The sequence below is a fragment of the Carcharhinus amblyrhynchos genome, chromosome 27 (assembly GCF_965287045.1).
Source record: "Carcharhinus amblyrhynchos chromosome 27, sCarAmb.v2.hapA, whole genome shotgun sequence".
Lineage (NCBI taxonomy): Eukaryota > Metazoa > Chordata > Chondrichthyes > Carcharhiniformes > Carcharhinidae > Carcharhinus > Carcharhinus amblyrhynchos.
The window spans coordinates 3,568,304-3,591,047 of record NC_137350.1 but is presented as its reverse complement, the minus strand read 5'-3'; the positions used below and the strand labels follow the sequence as shown (position 1 = coordinate 3,591,047).

At 47.3% G+C, this 22,744-nt stretch overlaps 1 protein-coding gene across 1 annotated transcript in view; it reads left to right on the top strand.

Moving 5' to 3' along the window:
* The window catches only part of mrc2 (mannose receptor, C-type 2), a 294,508-nt gene that overhangs the window by 53,945 nt on the left and 217,819 nt on the right, over positions 1-22,744 (top strand). Inside the window, exon 2 of the mRNA XM_080213436.1 lies at positions 8,167-8,550. Within this exon, the coding sequence (XP_080069562.1) occupies positions 8,167-8,550 (384 nt within the window). The remainder of the gene's footprint in view (positions 1-8,166; positions 8,551-22,744) is intronic.

Genomic DNA, 22,744 nt, shown 5'->3' with positions numbered 1-22,744 from the left:
AGATGATGAATGGGATGGATAGGATAGAGGTGGAGAGACTCTTCCCGCTCAAAAAAGACAGTAGGACTAGGGGGCACAGCCTCAAGATAAAGGGGAGGCGGTTTAGAACGGAGTTGAGGAGGAACTTCTTCACTCAAAGGGTGGTGAATCTCTGGAATTCTCTGCCCGTTGAAGTGGTGGAGGCTGCCTCGCTAAATATTTTTAAGAAGCGGGTTGATGGGTTTTTGATAAGAGAGGGGATTAAGGGTTATGGGGAGAGGGCGGGAAAGTGGAACTGAGCCACAACAGATCAGCCATGATCTTATTGAATGGCGGGGCAGGCTCGAAGGGCTAGATGGCCTACTCCTGCTCCTATTTCTTATGTTCTTATGTTCTTATATGAGGACTAAATGTTTATTTTCCACATTGGCCAGCTCAGTTGGTTTTGTCAGTGGCTACAGCAGTCCTTGAAATAGTTAACAATGAATCAGGTTGGACCATTAGAGGGAAACTCACTCTGTTACCACGTTAAGGTCTATGGGTGGGATTCTCCGGTCTTGCCCATGGTAGGGCCCATTGCGAGCGAGAATGGAAAATTTGGCGTTCCAGCCAAAATGCCATTCATTTGAGCAGCGCTGGAAAATCCCAGCTGTGAATGGGGGTAGGGCAGGAGTGGGGGGGCGGGGGGGTGGGGGGGCCTCAAGAAGGTCAAGATGTTGTTAAACATGGACCAGTGCAATGGTGGGCATTGGCACACCCACACACATCAGGAGCCCCCCACAATCGCCCCCCCACCCACTCACCGATGGTCCCTCCTGGCAGATTTTTCTACCCCACCTCCCCGGCCAATCCAAAGTCTTCAGATTGTGCCCAACGTCTTTTAACATTTGAATTTTCCACGCAGAGGATGAAATACTTTGAAGAGCCGTGGTTTGCTGTTATTCAGCAACTTTACTGTGTGTGTGGGATCTTGCTGTGCACAATGAGATGACTCAGCCGTTAACCTGGGCTTCTTTTTGGTGCTTACAGAGAGGAGCAGGGAGCGTTGACCAGAACAAGGTCATGTCATCCCGCTCTTCAAGTAACTGGAATGTGCTGATGGTGCCCGCGATGTTCTGCCCCACTCGAGGCAGTCACGTGCAGCAACTGATGATGGGCAAAGAACCACACAGCCTGGGAAACAGGCCCTTCGGCCCAACGAGCCCGCGCCGCCATCTTAAAACCCAGTTTGTGGGTAAATATATTTAAGTCACTCAAAGGGTGGTGAATCTCTGGAATTCTCTGCCCGTTGAAGTGGTGGAGGCTACCTCGCTGAATATATTTAAGTCACGGGTAGATAGGTTTCTGATGGACAAGGGAATTAAGGGTTAGGGGGAGAAAGCGGGAAAGTGGAACTGATCCACTTCAGATCAGCCATGATCTTATTGAATGGCGGGGCAGGCTCGAAGGGCTAGATGGCCTACTCCTGCTCCTATTTCTTATGTTTAACATTATGAGTGCCCTCCTCTACCAATGACCTTTGGCTACACCTATTGGGGAAGATTGAGGGAAGACTAATTTAGGGACAGTTTGTTTGACCAATGGAGTGTGGTGAAAAGGGGGTTCACTGTCCACATTGCCAGCTCTTCCACCCCTTTGTCACCATCGCAGTTGCTTGAAGATGTTGACTCCTTGCTGAAGACCAAGTTCTTCAGATCTCCCTCAGGCAGCTGAGGTAACAAACTGATGGTTGACGTGCCAGCCTCACCGGTGATTGGCCGGTTATTCCACTGGGTAACATCACTGCCAAACCTGATCACATCCATACCATTCCTCCAGGGTTAACATTCGGAAACCTGGGAGCATTGAGGTCAACCAGCATCCTTACTCTGGTTCAGCTCCGCTCACCTCGTATAGACAAGGTATCAAGCCTGGCACTCACTGATCGTGTATTAATGTGAACCTTATTTGTGCCACTAATAAATAAACTTTAAAACTTCAAATAAACTTTAGCTTGGTTGGTTAAATATACCCACTCCTGGAACCAACCAAACTAATATGTCTAACAGAAATGTGTCAACATTAAAATGCCTGATTTATATTGTTGAGGTTGGGTGCTAGTCTAACTGCTGTTTCAGTGCAGCACTGAGGTGGGGGGGGAGGTTATATTATCAGAGGTGCCATTCCTCAAATAAGAACTGAGGCGGTCCTGCCAACAGGAGGATATAAACGACCTGGACAAGAGTAGGGGGTTCCCGGTTTACTGGTCAGCATTCCTTATTTTTGGCACCGCCACTTATCTCATTGTCTATTCTGAGGGACCTTAATTGCCACAATTTGACAGTCGTGGCTTCCAGCAAAGCCACAGAGATTGCACCTCGGAACTGGTTAATTGGCGGTGCAGTGCTTTGCGATGTACACTCTCGTTTCTTTTCTTCCTCGCTTTTCTACTTACGCTGTCTCTCTCTCTCTCTTTCAGCCCTTTCCTCCTTCTCTTCCTTTCTTTCTTTAGCTCTTCCTCTGTCTCTCCCATTCTTCACCTCTTGCTTCCTCTCTGTCTCTCCCACTTTCTCTCACCCCTGTCCACTCCCTCTTCCTCCCTTTATCTCTTTCTCTCCAAATTTTCTCTTTGACTCTCTCTCCCTCTTTTTCTTTTCCTCCCGCTCTTCCTCTTCCCCTCCCTTTCTCCCCCTCCCTTTCTTTTGCTCTCTCCCTGTCCCTCACTTTTGTTCCCTCTTTTTCTTGCCCTCTTTCTCTCTTACCCTCTCTTTACCTCTCTTTCCTTTCTCTCTTTCTCGCTCTCTCTTTTGCTCCCTCCTTTTCTCTCTGACTCTTCCCCTCTCTTCCTTTCTCTTTCCCGTGCTCTCCACGTCATTTGGAATATTCTTTATTGAAGCACTTAGAGATGTCAAACTCCATACTTCCCTCCAGGTCCACCACTACTCTACCTGGTCACTGAATGACATTGGGGTGGGAATCTTCATGAGATCATCGACCTCCTCACTGACTGTGTCTTTATTCACAAACATTATGACAGATGTGGTTTTGGTAATGAGGTAGACAAGGGCCTTGCCAACCCTCCAAGGTAAATCTCCACCCTGCATTGGGTGACCCAGGAGAGAAGGTATTGGAGCATTGAAAAACTGTGGAGTTGGATACTTCTTAAATAAAAATTTTGAAGATTTTGATAGTCAGGATTCATCCAGTTGAGTAAGGAAAAGTCTGTTAACAGATGTGTCGAGTATCGGGCTAACGGTAGGACTCTGAATAGTGTGGATGAACAGAGGGATCTAGGTGTATGTGTACATAGATCCCTGAAAGTTGGGAATCAAGTAGATAGGGTTGTTAGGAAGGCATACGGTGTCTTGGCGTTTATTGGTAGGGGGATTGAATTTAGGAGTCACAGCGTCATGTTGCAACTGTACAAAACTCTGGTGCGTCCGCACTTGGAGTACTGTGTGCAGTTCTGGTCCCCACATTATAGGAAGAATGTGGAGGCTTTGGAGAGGGTGCAGAGGAGGTTTACCAGGATGTTGCCTGGTATGGAGGGGAGGTCCTATGAGGAGAGACTGAGGGATTTGGGGTTGTTTTCGCTAGAAAGAAGGCGGCTAAGAGGGGATCTTATTGAAACATATAAGATGATTAGAGGTTTAGATAGGGTGGATAGTGATAGCCTTTTTCCTCGGATGGAGAAATCTAGCACGAGGGGGCATGGCTTTAAATTAAGGGGGGGTAGTTATAGGACGGATGTCAGGGGTAGGTTCTTTACCCAGAGGGTGGTGAGGGATTGGAATGCCCTGCCTGCTGCAGTTGTAAATGCGCCTAGTTTGGGGGCGTTTAAGAGATCCGTGGATAGGTTTATGGATGAAAAGGGATTGGTTTAGGTTAGAGGGTCATTGTTTTTTAACTGGTCGGCGCAACATCGTGGGCCGAAGGGCCTGTTCTGCGCTGTAGTGTTCTATGTTCTATGTTTGCTTCCCATTGGCATTAGGGAGGCTGGACATCATGTAAATTGACACTCATGGTGACCAATGGCAGGAGTGCAGTGAACATAAGAAATAGGAGCCGGAGAAGACCATTCGGCCCATCAAATCAGCTCTGTCCTTCAGTCCAATCACATCTAGTCTGGGGTTTCAACTCCATTTTCCCACCCGCTCCCCATCTCCCTTTAATTCCCTTACCCACTTAATACCGAGACTCTCTTGTGTATCAGTAAGCAAAACTACATATTGGGAGAGATTTCCCAATCCCGAGATCATTCAGTCCCAGTGAAAATCGATGGAGGCCAGCCTGCTGTACCTCCCACGGAGAGTCCCACGTTTACAAAATCCCAGCCCAAATCTCTTTTAGTGTCGCTGCCCGAAGGATAAATATTTCACTGGGGAAAATGGGAACAACTGCCCTGTTTTTCTTCGAAATGGTGTTGCAGCATCTTTTACGACCCCCCCCCCCCCGAGGGGTCAGACAGGGTCTCAGTTTAACGCCTTATCCCACTCTGACGCCTCCAACACTGTCACATTCCCTCAGCCCTGCCCTGGAGTCTCAGCCGAGGGTTCCACCTCCCCCCCCAGGATCGAAGGAAAGAGGGAATTCTCAGACAGGACCAGTTGTGTCTGAGAGGGTCTCCCACACGGGATACGGATCTGTGGTGCTGTGAATGCAGTTTGTGGGAGTGGGGGGGGGGGGGGGGGGTGGGGGGCTCTGGGACTCCATCCCGGAAAGCTGTCCCTCGTCGCTCAGATGCTCTCCTTCTGCTCGGCTGTTGGCTCTGGATTGAACTGGGATAGGATAGTCTCTTCAGGTTCAGGTTGCACACTCTGCTTGGGTGTACGCCCAGTGAGAAGTCTGACAACGCCAGGTTTAAGTCCGACCGATCAGACTTTTTACTGTGTTTACCCCATTCCAACGCCGGCATCTCCACATCACGGGCGTACGCCAACGGATCTGAATCAAATCGCTTCCCCCGTTAGCTGCCCTGCTCGGTATTTCTGCCCATCTGCAGTAATCTTCTTGTTTAACAGTTCTGTGACCTTTGATCCCCTGGATTGCGCTCAGTAGAACCCTGGAGATTTGGTAACCACTCTGCCCCCCACTCCCTGTGGCTCGCAGCTGGGCAAAGTGGCTGGAACGGGGTAGATTCTGCACCTTCCTCGCTCCCTGTCCATACTCGAGTCTGAGAGGAGCTTTTGCCAAGTCCCTCAACCTGGATAATCCACAATAGGCCCTCAGCAACGTGGGATTCTCTTAGATCAGAGAAGTAATCCAGTCTGAGGCATTGGGTGTGTTAGGAGAATATAGACAGAGCCTTTGGACAGAGCAAGCTATTCAAGTATAAGCTGTGTAAACAGAGAGATCGGGGCTGTCTCCTGTCCAAATAAATAGGCGGAATAGAAGCTGCTCTGATGGATACTGACTCAGAAATTCTGTGCCACTGTTGCGGTAATATCGAGTGTGACCGTTGGGGAAAGAGGGTTATCTTAACACATCCCATCCAGCCAGACACTGGTAAGATCGAGTCAGTGCCGCCCTATAACCCAGCCCTGTTTGTGTAGCTCTTGCCTCTGAATCCCAAGGTTGTGAGTTCCACCCCCCGTCCAGAGAATTGAGCCCATACTCTCCCTTGACAGTCCGTTGGGCGTTGGGATATCGCAGGAGTGCTGCACTGTCAGAAGTGCCACCTTCTGGATCGACTATTTCACTGAAGCCCCACTGGACGTCTGTAGGGTCTGAAGGCCTGAGTGCTTTGCTCCAAGGTTTGGGAGAGGAGAGGAGCTATGTCCAATAGTCATCCTTTAACCAACATCATTAAAACGGATTATCTTCTCGTTAGCTTGTTGTGGAATCTTGCTGTGCACAAATTAGCACTGTCTCATTTTCTACATGACAGCAAATACTGCCCTTCGAAAGGGATTTCTTTGGCTGGAAAGCACTCTGGAAAGTTGTGGGATTAGGGAAGTTGCTATGGTAATTGCAAGTTCCATAGTTGAGGCATTCCCTGCCTTACTGTGAGAGAGGGAGTCCGTGATAGATTGGGGCAGCACGGTGGCGTGGTGGTTAGCACTGCTGCCTCACAGTGCCAGGGTGTTGGGTTCGATTCCCGGCTCGGGTCACTGTCTGTGTGGAGTCTGCACATTCTCCCCGTGTCTGTGTGGGTTTCCTCCGGGTGCTTCAGTTTCTTCCCACAGTCCCAAAGACCTGCTGGTTAGGGGCATTGGCTGTGCTAAATTGCCCCTAAATGTCAGGCATGATTAACAGGGTAAATATGAGGTTGCAGGGATAGTACCTGGGTGGGATTGTTGTTGGTACAGACTCAATGGGCTGAATGGCCTCTTTCTGCACTGCAGGGATTCTGTGTTTCTAGATTGATGTGCTCTGTGTGGAGTGGCCTAGAAGGATTGAAGAGGTTTATATTGGGACTCCATTCAGTCTGGCTATAATCTCAATGTGTCGTACACTTTCTTCTCTAACCTCCTGCCCTCTGTAACAAAGCCAGGAGAGTAGATTTGTGTGGTGATGTGTGTGATAAGTACAGCCAGTGCAATCCTCTCTAGCTGCCCACTGGGAGCTGGTGTTAAGTTAAAATTGCCCCAAAGACCTGCGCAGCCTTCTGCTCTGGCTATTCCTCATCAGATTGTTACAGGATTGTGAATGTGAATTGTGAATGAGGTGTTTCACTTGTATATCTTCCCCTGCTGAGGAGTAACCCAGGATGACTCCGTTTCCTGTACACCATCAACCTGTATCTGACCACTGTGCCCATGTTAATTATCTCTGAATCTCACTCTTCAATGTGGGATATCAATTAGCCCATGTTGTAGAATCGTAGAAATCCTACAGTGCAGAACGAGGCCATTCGGCCCATTAAACCTGCACTGACAACAATCCCACTCAGGCCCTATCCCTGTAACTTCACGTATTTACCCCACTAATCCCTCTAACATACACATCCCAGGACACTAAGGGGCAATTTATCATGGCCAATCAACATCTTTGGACTGTGGGAGGAAACCGGAGTACCCGGAGGAAACCCACACAGACACGGGGAGAATGTGCAAGCTCCACACGGACAGTGACCCGAGCCGGGAATCGAACCCAAGACCCTGGAGCTGTGAGGCAGCAGTGCTAACCCACTGTGCTACCGTGCCACCCCTGTGTAGGAGGGGAATTTATGGCATTGAATCTTCTCTTTCAGGCGGCAGTTAGGAAGGCAAATGCAATGTTGGCATTCATGTCAAGAGGGCTGGAATATAAGAGCAGGAATGTACTTGTTGAAGAAAAGAAAGAGAAGAAGAAAGAAGAGCCTGAAGAATCAGATGATTACATGGGCTTTGGTCTCTTTGACTAAACATAAAACTGTCATTAAAATAAACTATCCTGTGTTTTTAAAATATTAGGCTCTGGTCAGACCCCATTTGGAATATTGTGAGCAGTTTTGGGCCCCGTATCTAAGGGAGGAAGTGCTGGCCTTGGAAAGCGTCCAGAGGAGATTCACAAGAATGATCTCTGGAATGAAGAGCTTGTCATATGAGGAATGGGTGCAGACTTTGGGTCTGTACTCATTGGAGTTTAGGAGGATGATGGGGGATCTTATTGAAACTTACAGGATACTGCGAGGCCAGGATAGAGTGGATGTGGAGAGGATGTTTCCACCTGTAGGAAAAACTGGAACCAGAGGGCACAACCTCAGGCTAAAGGGACAATCCTTTAGAACAGAGATGAGAAGGAATTTCTTCAGCCAGAGAGTGGGGAATCTGTGGAACTCTTTGCCGCAGAAGGCTGTGGAGGCCGGGTCATTGAGTGTGTTTAAGACAGAGATAGATAGGTTCTTGACTAATAAGTGGATCAGGGTTATGGCAGGAGAATGGGGATGGGAAAAGTATCAGCCGTGTTTGAATGGCTGAGCAGAGTTGATGGCCTAATTCTGCTCCTATGTTTTATAGTCTTATGAGCCTTGATATAAATGTTCAACAGTACAGCAGTGCAGTGTGTACACATAGCAATGCACATGTAAAGGCACAGTATACAGTCTGGGCTGTGTGTGCAGTTCACAGTACAGATTACATATGATGCTGAGCTCTCGGTGTACGGTATCGTTGATATATATTGCCCACAGTTTTATGTCTCTGCGATCTGGTTTAATATTGTTGAACGTTGATTCCACACATGCGCTCCTGTCCTTGGTTTTAATGATCTCTCTCTGATTTGCAGATCCCAGCGTATTTCTAATATACAGCGAGAAAGCAGAGAGTTGCCTGGAGAGCAGGGGTGCGAGTGTAAGACTGGCTCTGTCCTGCAACCAGAGCCACGACCAGCAGCAGTGGAAGTGGGTGTCCAGGCTGCGACTCTTTAACCTGGGAACTAAGCAGTGCCTGAGCATCCAGAGGCGGAACAACACTGCGCCCACGCTGGGTATGACGCAGTGCGACCAGGAGTCTGCCCAGATGCGATGGCACTGTAACCACCTGGGCAGGCAGCTCAGCAACCTCCTGAACCGCCAATCTAAAACCAGTACCCCAGGACCCGGTGTGGACCAGACAGATGTGTGGAGAATTTACAAAACTGATGAGGACCTGTGTGCTCGACCTTATCACGGTAAGATTGGATTTGATTTGATTTGATTTATTATTGTCTTATGTATTAGTATACAGTGAAAAGCATTGCTTCTTGCGTGCTGTACAGGCAGAGCATGCTGTTCATAGAGAAGGAAAGGAGAGGGTGCAGAATGTAGTGTTACAGTCGTAGCCAGGGTGTAGAGAAAGATCAGCTTAATATAAGGCAGGTCCATTGAAAAGTCTGACAGCAGCAGGGAAGAAGCCATTCTTGAGTCGGTTGGTACGTGACCTCAGACTGTTGTATCTTTATCCTGACAGAAGAAGGTGGAAGAGAGAATGTCCGGGGTGCATGGGGTCCTTAATTATCCTGGTTGCTTTTCCGAGGCAGCAGAAAGTGTAGACTTTTCCTTTTCATTCGCAGGTTTTAAGTCGGTCCACCTCGTGTCCAATGAGGGGCATACACGCGATGGGTCATACTGGGGCTGCTCTTGGTTGTTCGAGATTGGCCTAGTGCTTCATGTCGTTAGTGTGTGCCTAAACTGGACCAGATACTGAGCAAGACGACAGCTCAGTGACTATCGCTGATTGCTGTGCAGACACATGGATTTGGGCCGGTGTCTGTGGGAGTTTGCGCATTCTCCCCGTGCTTGCGTGGGTTTTCTCTGGGTGCTCCGGTTTCCTCCCACACCCCAAAGATGTGCTGTTAGGCTGATTGGCAGGAATAAATTGTCCCTAAATTAGTTTCCCTCAATGTGGATGGCCATAAAACATTAGACAGGGGTCGTGGGTGGAGAGGGGGACTGGTGGTGTTGAGATGGCGGCGCGGGCTCGTTGGGCCGAAGGGCCTGGTTCCTGGGCTGTTTTTTGTTCTTTGTTCTTAGACAGAGTCAATGGATGGGAGGCTGGTTTGCGTGATGGATTGGGCTACATTTGTGACACTTTGTAGTTTCTCACAGTCTTGGTTAGAGCAGGAGCCCATACCAAGCTGTGATACAACCAGGAAGAATGCTTTCAATGGAGCATCTGTAAAAGTTGGTGAGAGTTGTAACTGACATGCCAAATTTCCTTAGTTTTCTGAGAAAGAAGAGGTGTTGACGAGGTTTCTTAACTATAATGTTGGCATGGGGGACCAGAACAGGTTGTTGGTGATCTGGACACCTAAAAACTATGATCAAAACCCACGTGAGCCCTCACTCACTAAAACCCTCACCTGAAGGATTGCCCCATTTAGCCCACTCAGGCAGTGCCATTGAATACACACCTGCATTTCTATAGCACCTCCAATGGCCTCAGGACATCCCAATGTGCTTTAGTCAGTCAAGCGCTCTTGAAATTTAGTCACTGCTGCAACGTGGGAATCGATTTGCCAAAGTATAGACCAGGGTTCCAGGAAAGCTCGTGGGCTCGGCTTACAATCCTCATGGAAAAGTGGAGAGAATTACAAATGGATTCCAAAATTCCCTGAAGTCCGCTTAATGCAAACAAAACTCAGTCAGAAAACCTGCTGCGGATCACATGCTGAAAAACTGGAAGCCCATTTATTAATGGTGGAATGAAATGTCCAAACCACCCAATAATAATCCTGGTATTTGCCATTATTCTTGAAGTGTGGACCTTACTGGTAAGGCCAGCATTTATTGCCCATTGCCAGTTGCCCTCAGAAGATGGTAATCCTCTTGAAATGCTGCATTTACAGTAGGTTCGATACCTCTGGCTGGCTCCCAAAGTCACAATGTGGAGATGCCAGTGTTGGACTGGACAGTAAGAAGTCTCACAACACCAGGTTAAAGTCCAACAGGTTTATTTGATAGTAAACCCACAAGCTTTCGGAACGCTGTTTCTTTGTCAGGTGAGTCACTTGTTGGACTTTAACCTGGTGTTGTGAGATTCCTTACTGTGTCACAAGGTCACACCAGAGGACAGTTAAGAGTTGATTATGTTGGTTTTTAACTGGAGTCACACACAGGCTAGAGCAGATAAGCTCAGCAGACATCCTCTCCTGTAGGAGGTTAGTGAACAAGTTGGCTTCTTTAAAACTTTCATGGTCAGTTTTATTGATTTAATTTTTTACAGTCAATTCCAATTCTCACACAGCTGTGCTGGAATGTAAGCTCACGTTCTGTAAATCTGGGTCTCTGGCATGTTTGCTGTTGGATTTGAAAATGATCTTGGGGAATGTTAAAAGTGCTCTATTAATGCACCTCGTTGTTGTAAAAGCAGAATTTGCCTTGTTCCGGTGGCCTCGATCACAGGGCTTTTCCTTGGGGTACCTTGCGGGAGGAGTTTTACAATCACAACACGTGGTCCCAGATTTACCAGGAAGGTGCAGCCAAGTTCAGTGAGGGACCTCGAGGCAGGCCTGGTCTGATTACACCCTGAGTCCAGTTCCTTTGGACAGCAATGAAAGAAAGAAAAGAAAGTTTGACACTTTTATGCTTCTTTCAAAGAACAAAGAGAAGTACAGGCCCTTCGGCCCTCCAAGCCTGCACCGAGCACGATGCCGTAACTGAACTCAAGACAACCGTCTACCCTCACTCAGTCCCTATCCCTCTATTCCCTCCCTGTTCCTGTACCCATCCAGGTGCCTCTTAAATGTTGTGAATGTGCCTGCTTCCACCATCTCCTCTGGTAGCACGTTCCAGACACCCATCATCCCTGCACATCTCCATTAAACTTTCCCTCTCTTACCTTGAGCCTGTGCCCCTTATAATTGATGCTTCCACCCTGGGAAAAAGCCTCCGACTGTCCACCCTGTCTATGCCTGTAATTAATTTGTAGACCTCTGTCAGGTCTCCCCTCAGCCTCTGTCTTTCCAGTGAAAACAGTTCTAGTTTATTCAACCTCTCCTCATAACCAACATCCTTGACACCAGGCAACATCATGATGAACCTTCTTTGCACTCTTTCCAAAGCTTCCACATCCTTCCGATGGTGTGGTGACCAGAACTGCATGCAATACTCCAAATGCGGCCTAACCAAGATTTTACATTGCTGCAACATAACTTCCCAACTCTTGTACTCAATGCCCCAACTGATGAAGGTAAGCATGCCATACGCTTTCTTAATCACCTTGGCCACCAGTGTTCCCACTTTTAGGCATCTGTGGACCCACACACCCAGATCCGTCTATATGTTAATGTTCCTAAGGGTTCTGTCATTTACAATATAACTCACAAGTTTCATCCTCCAAAATGCATCACCTCGTATTTGTCCAGATGGAACTCCATCTGCCATTTCTGAGCCCAAGTCTCCAATCTGTCTGTATCTTACTGTATCCTCTGACAATCCCCGGCACTATCAACAACTCCACCAATCTTCGTGTTGTCTGAAAACTTACTAATCAAACCACCTACATTTTCCTCCAGATTATAAGACTTTATAAGACCCTTGTCAGGCCTCATTTAGAGTACTGTGCGCAGTTCTGGTCGCCTCACTATAGGAAAGACGTAGAAGCTATTGAAAGGGTACAGAGGAGATTTACAAGGATGTTGCCTGGACTGGGAGGCATGCCTTATGAAGTTAGGCTGAGGGAACTGGGTCTCTTTTCCCTGGAGAGACGTAGGTTGAGAGGCGACCTGATAGAGGTTTATAAAATGTTGAGAGGAATAGATAGGGTGGATTCTCAGAGGCTATTTCCCCGGGTTGAAATGGTCGCTACGAGAGGACACAGGTTTAAGATGCGGGGAGGAAAGTACAGAAGTGATGTTAGGGGTAAGTTTTTCACTCAGAGGGTGGTGAGTGAATGGAATCGGCTGCCGTCAGTGGTGGTGGAGGCGAACTCGCTGGGGTCTTTTAAAAGACTTCTGGATGAGTATATGGGGTTTTATGGGATTGGGGGTTATAGATAGGTGTTGATGTGATCGGCGCAACTCGTGGGCCGAAGGGCCTGTTTGTGCTGTAGTGTTCTATGTTCTATGTTCTATGTTATTTATATATAATATGAACAACAGAGGTCCCATCACTGATCCCTACGGAACGTCACTAGTTACTGGGATCGCATACAACTGCCGGATACCTAAAGTACTTTACAGCCAATGAAATACTTTTGACATTGTCATATAAGAAATGCAGCAGCCAGCTGTGCACAGCAAGATCCCATGAGCTGTAATGTATTGGTGACATGATGATCTGCTTTTTTACTGTTGATTGAAGGGTAGTTATTGGCCAGGGAATGAAAAGGTACCGTGAGATCATTTACATCGATAGATCATAGAATCCCTCCAGTGCAGAAAGAGGCCATTCGGCCCATTGAGTCTGACCAACCACAATCCCCACCTAGGCCCTATCCCCATAACCCCATGCCTTTACCCTAGCTAGCCCCCCGACATTAAGGGCAGTTTAGCATGGCCAATCCACCTAACCCACACATCTTTGAACTGTGGGGAGAAACTGGAACACCCAGAGGAAACCCATGCAGACATGGGGAGAATGTGCAGACACCTCACCCAAACCAGAAATCAAACCCAGTCCCTGGCGCTGAGAGGAAGCAGTGCTATCCACTGTGCCACCGTGCCGTCCACCTGAGACAGTTCATCCGAAAGATGGATGCTTCATCTAAAAGTTTCCACCTACACTCATCTACTCTTGAATAGGAAGGAGCCTGGGACCTGGCAGTTTTGTGTGGGCTTGGGGTCGATGGGTTAGGGGTCTGGAATGGCCAAGTGGAATCACTGAACCAACACATAGAATGGGGAATATAAGGTGACTATTCCAACGGGAGTGGGTTATTCCAGGGCTTTTATGATGCAGAAGTTGCTGGATCCTTTGGATATTTAGCCCACCCCTTCCCCAACATGGTTTGTCTGTCACAGCTGGTCCTAATGGCTAATGTGGGAGGCACGGTGGTAGATTGGATAGCACTGCTGTCTCACAGTGCCAGAGTCCCGGGTTTAATTCCCAGCTTGGGTCACTGTATGTGTGGAGTCTGCACATTCTCCCCATGTCTGCATGGGTTTCCTCGGGTGCTCCGGTTCCTCCCACAGTCCAAAGATGAGCAGTTTAAGTGAATTGGCCATGCTAAATTCTCCGTCAGTGTCACCCAAACAGGTGACTACATGGGAATTTTCACAGTAACTTTATTGCAGGGTTAACACTCTTGGCTGTAATAAAGCTTGCCATAGAAGGGTCAACACATGATAGAAAATCCTGTTTCAGTTTTTACCTGATTTACTTTCAGAAATGAAGGAAGATTGGAATTTTCTTTTATCCAGAGTTTCTCTTGCAGCTGTCCGTGTAGGGACCATGATGGCAAATCTTCCTCATCAGGCACGTTCATTATATGAGATGGCCCCTTCGCCTCCCATTCTGATCTCAATGGGTCTCCAAGCTCCAAGGTTCCCCCACATCAGTCAAAGGGCAGAAACGCAACAAATGCTGGTGTCTAAAATAAAAACACAAGACTCAGCAGGTCAGGCAGCACCTGTGGAGAGAGAAGCCAAACCAACAGCCTGGATTTTCATCCTCCCCGCAGGCAGGGAAATGTGGGAAAATAACCAACCTTCCACCTTGGGGGAAAGTACCAGCCAAGGTGGTATCTTCATTGCTGGGGGCTGGGTGTGAGCTGGAGTCGGGCCAGCTGACCCAGGACTAAGTGCGGAGGCAACAACAGAGGCTGCCGGGAGCAGAGGATGGCAGCTTAAAAAGCCCAGCTTAGTACCGTGGGACTTTGTCCTTGTACTAAAAACATCACAAAGGCACTCCATTCCTCACTGCTCACAACCGCTTCATAAGAACATAAGAAATAAGAGCAGGAGGAGGCCATCTAGCCCTTCGAGCCTGCCCCGCCATTCAATAAGATCATGGCTGATCTGAAGTGGATCAGTTCCACTTTCCCGCTTTCTCCCCATAACCCTTAATTCCCCTGTCTATCAGAAACCTATCCACCCGTGACTTAAATATATTCAACGAGGCAACCTCCACCACTTCAACGGGCAGAGAATTCCAGAGATTCACCACCCTTTGAGTGAAGAAGTTCCTCCTCAACTCCGATCTAAACTGCCTCCCCTTATCTTGAGGCTGTGCCCTCTAGTCCTGCTATCCTTTCTAAGGGGGAGGAATCTCTCTACCTCTCCACTATCCATCCCTTTCATTATCTTATACGTCTGTATAAGATCCCCCGTCATCCTTCTAAACTCCCTCCCACCCGCCCTCCCACCATTTTTAAAGGACTTCCCAGTTTGGCATTTCCGTGACGGCTCTCACCAACTTTTACAGATGCCCCATAGAAAGCATTCTTTCTGGTTGTATCACAGCTTGGTCTGGGCTCCTGCTCTGCCCAAGACCACAAGGAACTACAATGCATGAATGTAGCCCAATCCATCACACAAACCAGCCTCCCATCCCATTGACTCTCTCTACTTTTCCCCATATCTCGGCAAAGCAGCCAGCATAATTAAAGAGCCCACACACCCCGGACATTCTCTTTTCCACCTTTTATCATTGGGAGAAAGATATAAAAGTCTGAGATCACGTACCAACCAACTCAAGAATAACTTATTCCCTGCTGTCAGACTTTTGAATGGACCTAACTCGCATTAAGTTGATCTTTCTCTGCACCCTAGCTATGAACATAACACTACATTCTTCACTCTCTCCTTTCCTTCTCTATGAATGGTATGCTTTGCCTGTATAGCGCTTAAGAAACAATACTTTTCACTGTATACATGTAATACATGTGACAATAGTAAATCAAATCAAATCAGTAAACCCAATCTAGTAAAAATCCAGCCCAGTGTTTCAGATCGATGAGTAGTATTTTCTGTTTTTATTTCTGATTTCCAGCATCCACTCTATCCTGTTTTCCCATCGATATTGGGATCTGCCTGTTGGACACTTTGATGCATTGCCTCCTAAATGAATTAATGCCAGTAACCATTCTTGAGGTTCAATTCCGTTCCCTGTAATTGCTTAGAACCCAAAACCTTCCATTAAACTCCGGCCTGATTTTTAACTTTATTTTCAGTGTGGGCTCTGAACATTTTTCTTTGGAAAGCTATTTCTCATATTGATAGAATTGGCAGCTTGTGAGATTGACTATCAAGATTAGAGAGCGATAGATGACATATTTTTGATCATGGTCCTGTTTGCAATCTCAGTGTGATTTTTTTTTCCAGTTGTTTTTCCCCCCTCTTTTGACATTCATCCCAAATGCGGAACCATCCAAAATAATCTTTCTCGCTTGGCAATCTGCCCGAAGGATTCTTGGGCATCGGTAGCCGAACGGTGGGAGTGTGGATGTGTGTCGGGTGCCTGTTGTGTTTGTCGAGATGAATTATTGCTTTGCGAGATTCCTTTCCGTTTCCGTGATTCAGTCGCCGTGTGATCTTCGTCTCGAACGGAATATCCAACTCCTTCGCTCAGGGCTGGGTAATGCTCCAAAGAACCACCGAATTTTACAGCTTTGAAAAGTGGGTCATGTAAACAGTCAAATTCAGGCCACTTCCACAAGATCAGAAAAACTTTGCAAATGTTTTTCTATTTCACTTATAGAAGTTTTATAGATTCTACTTACATTTCTTAACAATCTTGTGTGTCCTCCAACTTTCCCTTTACTATTTTATATCGATAGTTACTGACATACCCACCAATACAAATGGGCTTTGACAAAGAAAAATCATAATTTTGACTACCTCTTTGTACAACAATTCAGTAGTTTCATGGTCACCGTTACTTTTAATTCCAGATTTATTAATTGAACTTGCGCTCCCGTCATCTGCTGTTGCGGGATCTGAACTTGCATACCAGAGCATTAATCTGTGCCTTTGATCCAGTAACATTACACTGTGCCAACACCATCCATAACATTCACAGTGTATGAGGCAATGACCTTCTGCAACAGAAGGAAATCCAATCATCTCCACTTGACATTCAGTAGCAATATTATCACTGAATCACCCACTATCAACATCCTGGGGCCTGCCACAAGCTTTAAAGTTTATTTATTAGTGACACAACATTGACGCTGCAATGAAGTTACTGTGAAAATCCCCTAGTTGCCACACTCCAGCACCTGAGGGAGAATTTGGCATGGCCAGTGCACCTAATGAGCACGTCTTAAGAACAAAGAACAATACAGCACAGGAACAGGCCCTTCGGCCCTCCAATCCTGCACTGATCATGTGTTCCTAACTAGACTATCCCTTTATTTCCCAGTCTGTTCATGTGGCTATCTAGATAAGTCTTAAATGGTCCTAATGTGTCTGCCTCAACCACCTTACTTGGTAGTGCATTCCAGGCCCCCACCACCCTCTGTGTAAAATACGTCCCCTGCATATCCGTGTTGAACCTCGCCACCCCTTACCTTGAACTTTTGACCTCTTGTATTTGTCATTTCTGATCTGGGAAAAAGCTTCCAACTGTTCACCCTATCTATGCCCTTCATAATTTTATAAACTTCTATTAGGTTGCCCCTTGACCTCCGTCTTTCCAGGGAGAACAACCCCAGTTTACTCAATCTCTCCTCATAGCTAAGACCCTCCATACCAGGCAACATCCTGGTAAACCTTTTCTGCTCTCTGTCTAAAGCCTCCACGTCTTTCCGGTAGTGTGGTGACCAGAACTGGACGCAGTATTCCAAATGCAGCCTAACCAACGTTCTATATAACTGCAACATCACACGCCAACTTTTATACTCTATGCCCCGTCCAATAAAGACAAGCATGCCATATGCCTTCTTCATTACCTATGCTGCCACTTTTAGGGATCTGTGGACTTGCACACCCAGATCCCTCTGTGTGTCTATACTCCTGATGGTTCTGCCATTTATTGTACAGCTCCCCCCTGCATTAGATCTACCAAAATGCATCATTTCGCATTTATCTGGATTAAATTCCATCTGCCATTTCTCCGCCCAATTTTCCAGCCTATCTATATCCTACTGTATTCTCTGACAATGTTCATCGCTATCAGCAACTCCAGCCATCTTTGTGTCGTCCACAAACTTACTGATCACACCAGTTACACCTTCTTCCAAATCATTTATATATATCACAAACAGCAGAGGTCCCAGTACAGAGCCCTGCGGAACACCACTGGTAAAAAGTCTGACAACACCAGGTTTTAGTCCAACCTATTTATTTGATAATATACTCGCAAGCTTTCGGGTTAGCCCCTTCGTCAGGTGAATGGAGAGTTCTGGCCTCAGACAGAGCATATAAAGCACAGACAGTTTAGAGATTACTGATTAGAATGCGAATCCTTACACCTAACCTGCTGTTCAAGACCTGAAGTGGCTGATAATGTGAGTGGAAGGAGCACTGATCACAGTTTAAAGAGATGTGTATTGTCTCCAGACAGTACAGTAAGTGAGGTTTTGCAAACCCAGGCAAGTCACGGGGGTTACAGATAGTGCGACATGAACCCAAGATCCCTGTTGAGACCGTCCTCATGTGTGCGGAACTTGGCTATCAGTCTCTGTTCAGCGACTCTGCGCTGTCGTGTGTCGTGAAGGCCGCCTTGGAGAATGCTTACCCGAAGGTCAGAGGCTGAATGCCCGTGACCACTGAAGTGTTCGCCAACAGGAAGGGAACAGTCTTGCCTGGTGACTGTCGAGCGATGTTCATTCATCCGTTGTCGTAGCGTCTGCATGGTCTCCCCAATGTACCATGCTTCGGGACATCCTTTCTTGCAACGTATCAGGTAGACAATGTTGGCCGAGTTGCAAGAGTATTTACCATGTACCTGGTGGACGGTATTCTCACGTGTGATGATGGTATCCATGTCGATGATCCGGCATGTCTTGCAGAGGTTGCTGTGACAGGGTTGTGTGGTATTGTGGTCACTGTTCTCCTGAAGGCTGGGTAGTTTGCTGCGAACAATGGTCTGTTTGAGGTTGTGTGGTTGTCTGAAAGCAAGAAGTGGGGGTGTGGGGATAGCCCTGGCGAGATGTTCGTCTTCATCAATGATATGTTGAAGACTCCGGAGAAGATGTCGTAGCTTCTCCGCTCCGGGGAAGTACTGGACGACGAAGGGTACTCTGTCCACTGTGTCCTGTGTTTGCCTTCTGAGGAGATCGGTGCGGTTTTTCGCTGTGGCGCATCGGAACTGCCGATCTATGAGTCGAGCACCATATCCTGTTCTTATGAGGGCATCTTTCAGGGTCTGGAGGTGTCTGTCACGATCCTCCTCATCTGAGCAAATCCTGTGTATACGGAGGGCTTGTCCATAGGGAATGGCTTCTTTAACATGTTTAGGGTGGAAACTGGAGAAGTGGAGCATTGTGAGATTGTCTGTGGGCTTGCGGTACAGTGAGGTGCTGAGGTGACCGTCCTTAATGGAGATGCGTGTGTCCAAGAATGCAACTGATTCTGGGGAATAGTCCATGGTGAGTCTGATGGTGGGGTGGAATTTGTTGATATCATCATATAGTTGTTTCAGTGATTGTTCACCATGAGGCCAAAGGAAGAAAATGTCATCGATGTATCTAGTGTACAGCATCGGTTGAAGATTCTGTGCAGTGAAGAAGTCTTGTTCGAACCTGTGCATGAAGATGTTGGCATATTGAGGCGCAAATTTGGTCCCCATGGCTGTTCCATGTGTCTGGATGAAAACCAGTTTTCAACAACCAGTTTTTCATCCAGACACATGGAACAGCCATGGGGACCAAATTTGCACCTCAATATGCCAACATCTTCATGCACAGGTTCGAACAAGACTTCTTCACTGCACAGAATCTTCAACCGATGCTGTACACTAGATACATCGATGACATTTTCTTCCTTTGGCCTCATGGTGAACAATCACTGAAACAACTATATGATGATATCAACAAATTCCACCCCACCATCAGACTCACCATGGACTATTCCCCAGAATCAGTTGCATTCTTGGACACACGCATCTCCATTAAGGACGGTCACCTCAGCACCTCACTGTACCGCAAGCCCACAGACAATCTCACAATGCTCCACTTCTCCAGTTTCCACCCTAAACATGTTAAAGAAGCCATTCCCTATGGACAAGCCCTCCGTATACACAGGATTTGCTCAGATGAGGAGGATCGTGACAGACACCTCCAGACCCTGAAAGATGCCCTCGTAAGAACAGGATATGGTGCTCGACTCATAGATCGGCAGTTCCGATGCGCCACAGCGAAAAACCGCACCGATCTCCTCAGAAGGCAAACACAGGACACAGTGGACAGAGTACCCTTCGTCGTCCAGTACTTCCCCGGAGCGGAGAAGCTACGACATCTTCTCCGGAGTCTTCAACATATCATTGATGAAGACGAACATCTCGCCAGGGCTATCCCCACACCCCCACTTCTTGCTTTCAGACAACCACACAACCTCAAACAGACCATTGTTCGCAGCAAACTACCCAGCCTTCAGGAGAACAGTGACCACAATACCACACAACCCTGCCACAGCAACCTCTGCAAGACATGCGGATCATCGACACGGATACCACCATCACACGTGAGAATACCGTCCACCAGGTACATGGTAAATACTCTTGCAACTCGGCCAACATTGTCTACCTGATACGTTGCAAGAAAGGATGTCCCGAAGCATGGTACATTGGGGAGACCATGCAGACGCTACGACAACGGATGAATGAACATCGCTCGACAGTCACCAGGCAAGACCTTCGAGTAAGCATTCTCCAAGGCGGCCTTCACGACACACGACAGCGCAGAGTCGCTGAACAGAGACTGATAGCCAAGTTCCGCACACATGAGGACGGTCTCAACAGAGATCTTGGGTTCATGTCACACTATCTGTAACCCCCGTGACTTGCCTGGGTTTGCAAAACCTCACTTACTGTACTGTCTGGAGACAATACACATCTCTTTAAACTGTGATCAGTGCTCCTTCCACTCACATTATCAGCCACTTCAGGTCTTGAACAGCAGGTTAGGTGTAAGGATTCGCATTCTAATCAGTAATCTCTAAACTGTCTGTGCTTTATATGCTCTGTCTGAGGCCAGAACTCTCCATTCACCTGACGAAGGGGCTAACCCGAAAGCTTGCGAGTATATTATCAAATAAATAGGTTGGACTAAAACCTGGTGTTGTCAGACTTTTTACTGTGTTTACACCAGTCCAACGCCGGCATACCCACATCATGAACACCACTGGTCACAGACCTCCAACTGGAAAAATACCCTTCCACTGCTACCCTCTATCTTCTATGGCCAAGCCAGTTCTCTACCCATCTAGCTAGTTCACCTTTGATCCCGTGAGATTTAACCTTTTGCACACGAGGGACCTTGTCGAATGTTTTACTAAAATCCATATAGATGACATCCACGGCCCTTCCCTCGTCAGTCATTTTTGTCATCTCCTCAAAAAACTCAACCAAATTGTGAGGCATGAGCTCCCTCTTACAAAACCATGCTGTCTATCACTAATGTGACTATTCTGTTCTAAATGTGTATAGATCCTATCTCTAAGAATCTTCTCCAACAATTTCCCTACCACGGACGTCAATCTCACCGGCCTATAATTACCCGGGTTATCCTTCTTAAATAACGGGACCACATTTGCTATCCTCCAATCCTCGGGGACCTCCACTGTGTCCAATGAAGAAAGAAAGATTTCTGTTAGAGGCCCAGCAATTTCATCTCTTGTCTCTCTCAGTAGTCTAATTACACTGGGAGAAAACTGAAGGCGAGGTAATCAGCCGTGGATAACGAAGGAGGTGAAGGAAAGTGTTAAATTAAAAGCGGATGCGTTTAGAGTAGCTAAGAGTAGTGGGTGAGAAGAGGATTGGGAGAGGTTTAAATGTCAACAAAGAATGACAAAGAAATTGATAAAGAAGGGTAGGATAAACTATGAAGCTGGGCTAGCGCTTAATATAAAAAAGGATAGCAAGAGTTTTTATAAATACATAAAAAGGAAGAGGCTGGCTAGGGTGAACGTTGGACCCTTAGAGGATGAGAGGGGGGACTTAGTGGTAGGGGATGGGGAAATGGCTGAGGCCTTGAATAACTTTTTTGTTTCGGTCTTCACGGAGGAGGACGTGAATAGTTTGCCGGGTGTTAACGATGGAAAGATGGTAGGAGTGGAGGGCCTGAATGACATTATTGTTACGAGAGAGGCAGTGCTCGACAGACTAGAGGGACTGATTGTGGACAAGTCCCCAGGACCGGATGGAATGCATCCAAGGGTTCTGAAGGAAATGGCGGAGGTGATAGTGGATGCCTTGGTAATTATTTTCCAAACATCGCTGGATTCCGGGGAAGTGCCAGAAGATTGGAAAACGGCTAATGTTATGCTGTTGTTTAAGAAGGGTGGCAGGCAAAAGGCGGGGAATTATAGGCCGGTTAGTTTAACGTCTGTTGTAGGTAAAATGTTAGAATCCGTGATCAAGGAGAAAATAGCAAGGCATCTTGAGGAGAATTGTTTGGTAGAGCAGACGCAGCACAGTTTCGTTAAGGGAAAGTCGTGTCTGACAAATTTATTGGCGTTCTATGAGGATGTGTCTAGGGCGGTGGATTTGGTGTTTCTTGATTTTCAGAAGGCGTTTGACAAGGTGCCTCACAAGAGGTTATTGCAGAAGGTCACGGGACATGGAGTTGGGGGTAGGGTGTTAGTGTGGATAGAGGATTGGCTGTCAAATAGGAGGCAGAGAGTGGGGGTCAATGGGTGCTATTCGGATTGGCGGTTGGTGACTAGTGGAGTGCCCCAGGGGTCGGTGCTGGGGCCTCAGCTATTCACCATTTATATAGATGATCTGGAGGAGGGAACCGAGTGTAGGGTGTCGAAATTTGCTGATGACACCAAGATTGGTGGAACGGCAAATTGTGCGGAGGGTGTGGAGAGTCTGCAGAAGGATCTAGATAGGCTGGGCGAATGGGCCAGGCAAATGGAATTTAATGTTGGCAAATGTGAGGTGGTCCACTTTGGTAGGAATAATGGTAGGAAGGACTATTACTTACGTGGCGAAAAACTGCAGCATGCGACGGTGCAGAGGGACCTCGGGGTCCTTGTGCATGAGTCGCAAAAACCCAGCCTGCAGGTGCAGCAGGTGGTCAGGAAGGCTAATGGGATGCTGGCCTTCATAGCGAGGGGGATTGAATATAAAAGTAGGGAGGTCTTGCTGCAGCTGTACAGGGCACTGGTGCGGCCACAGCCGAAGTACTGTGTGCAATTTTGGTCGCCGCACTTACGCAAGGATATTTTGGCCTTGGAGGGAGTGCAGAGGAGGTTTACTAGCCTGATTCCGGAGTTGAGGGGGTTGAACTATGAGGAGAGGCTGAATAAACTAGGCTTGTACTCGTTAGAGTTTAGAAGA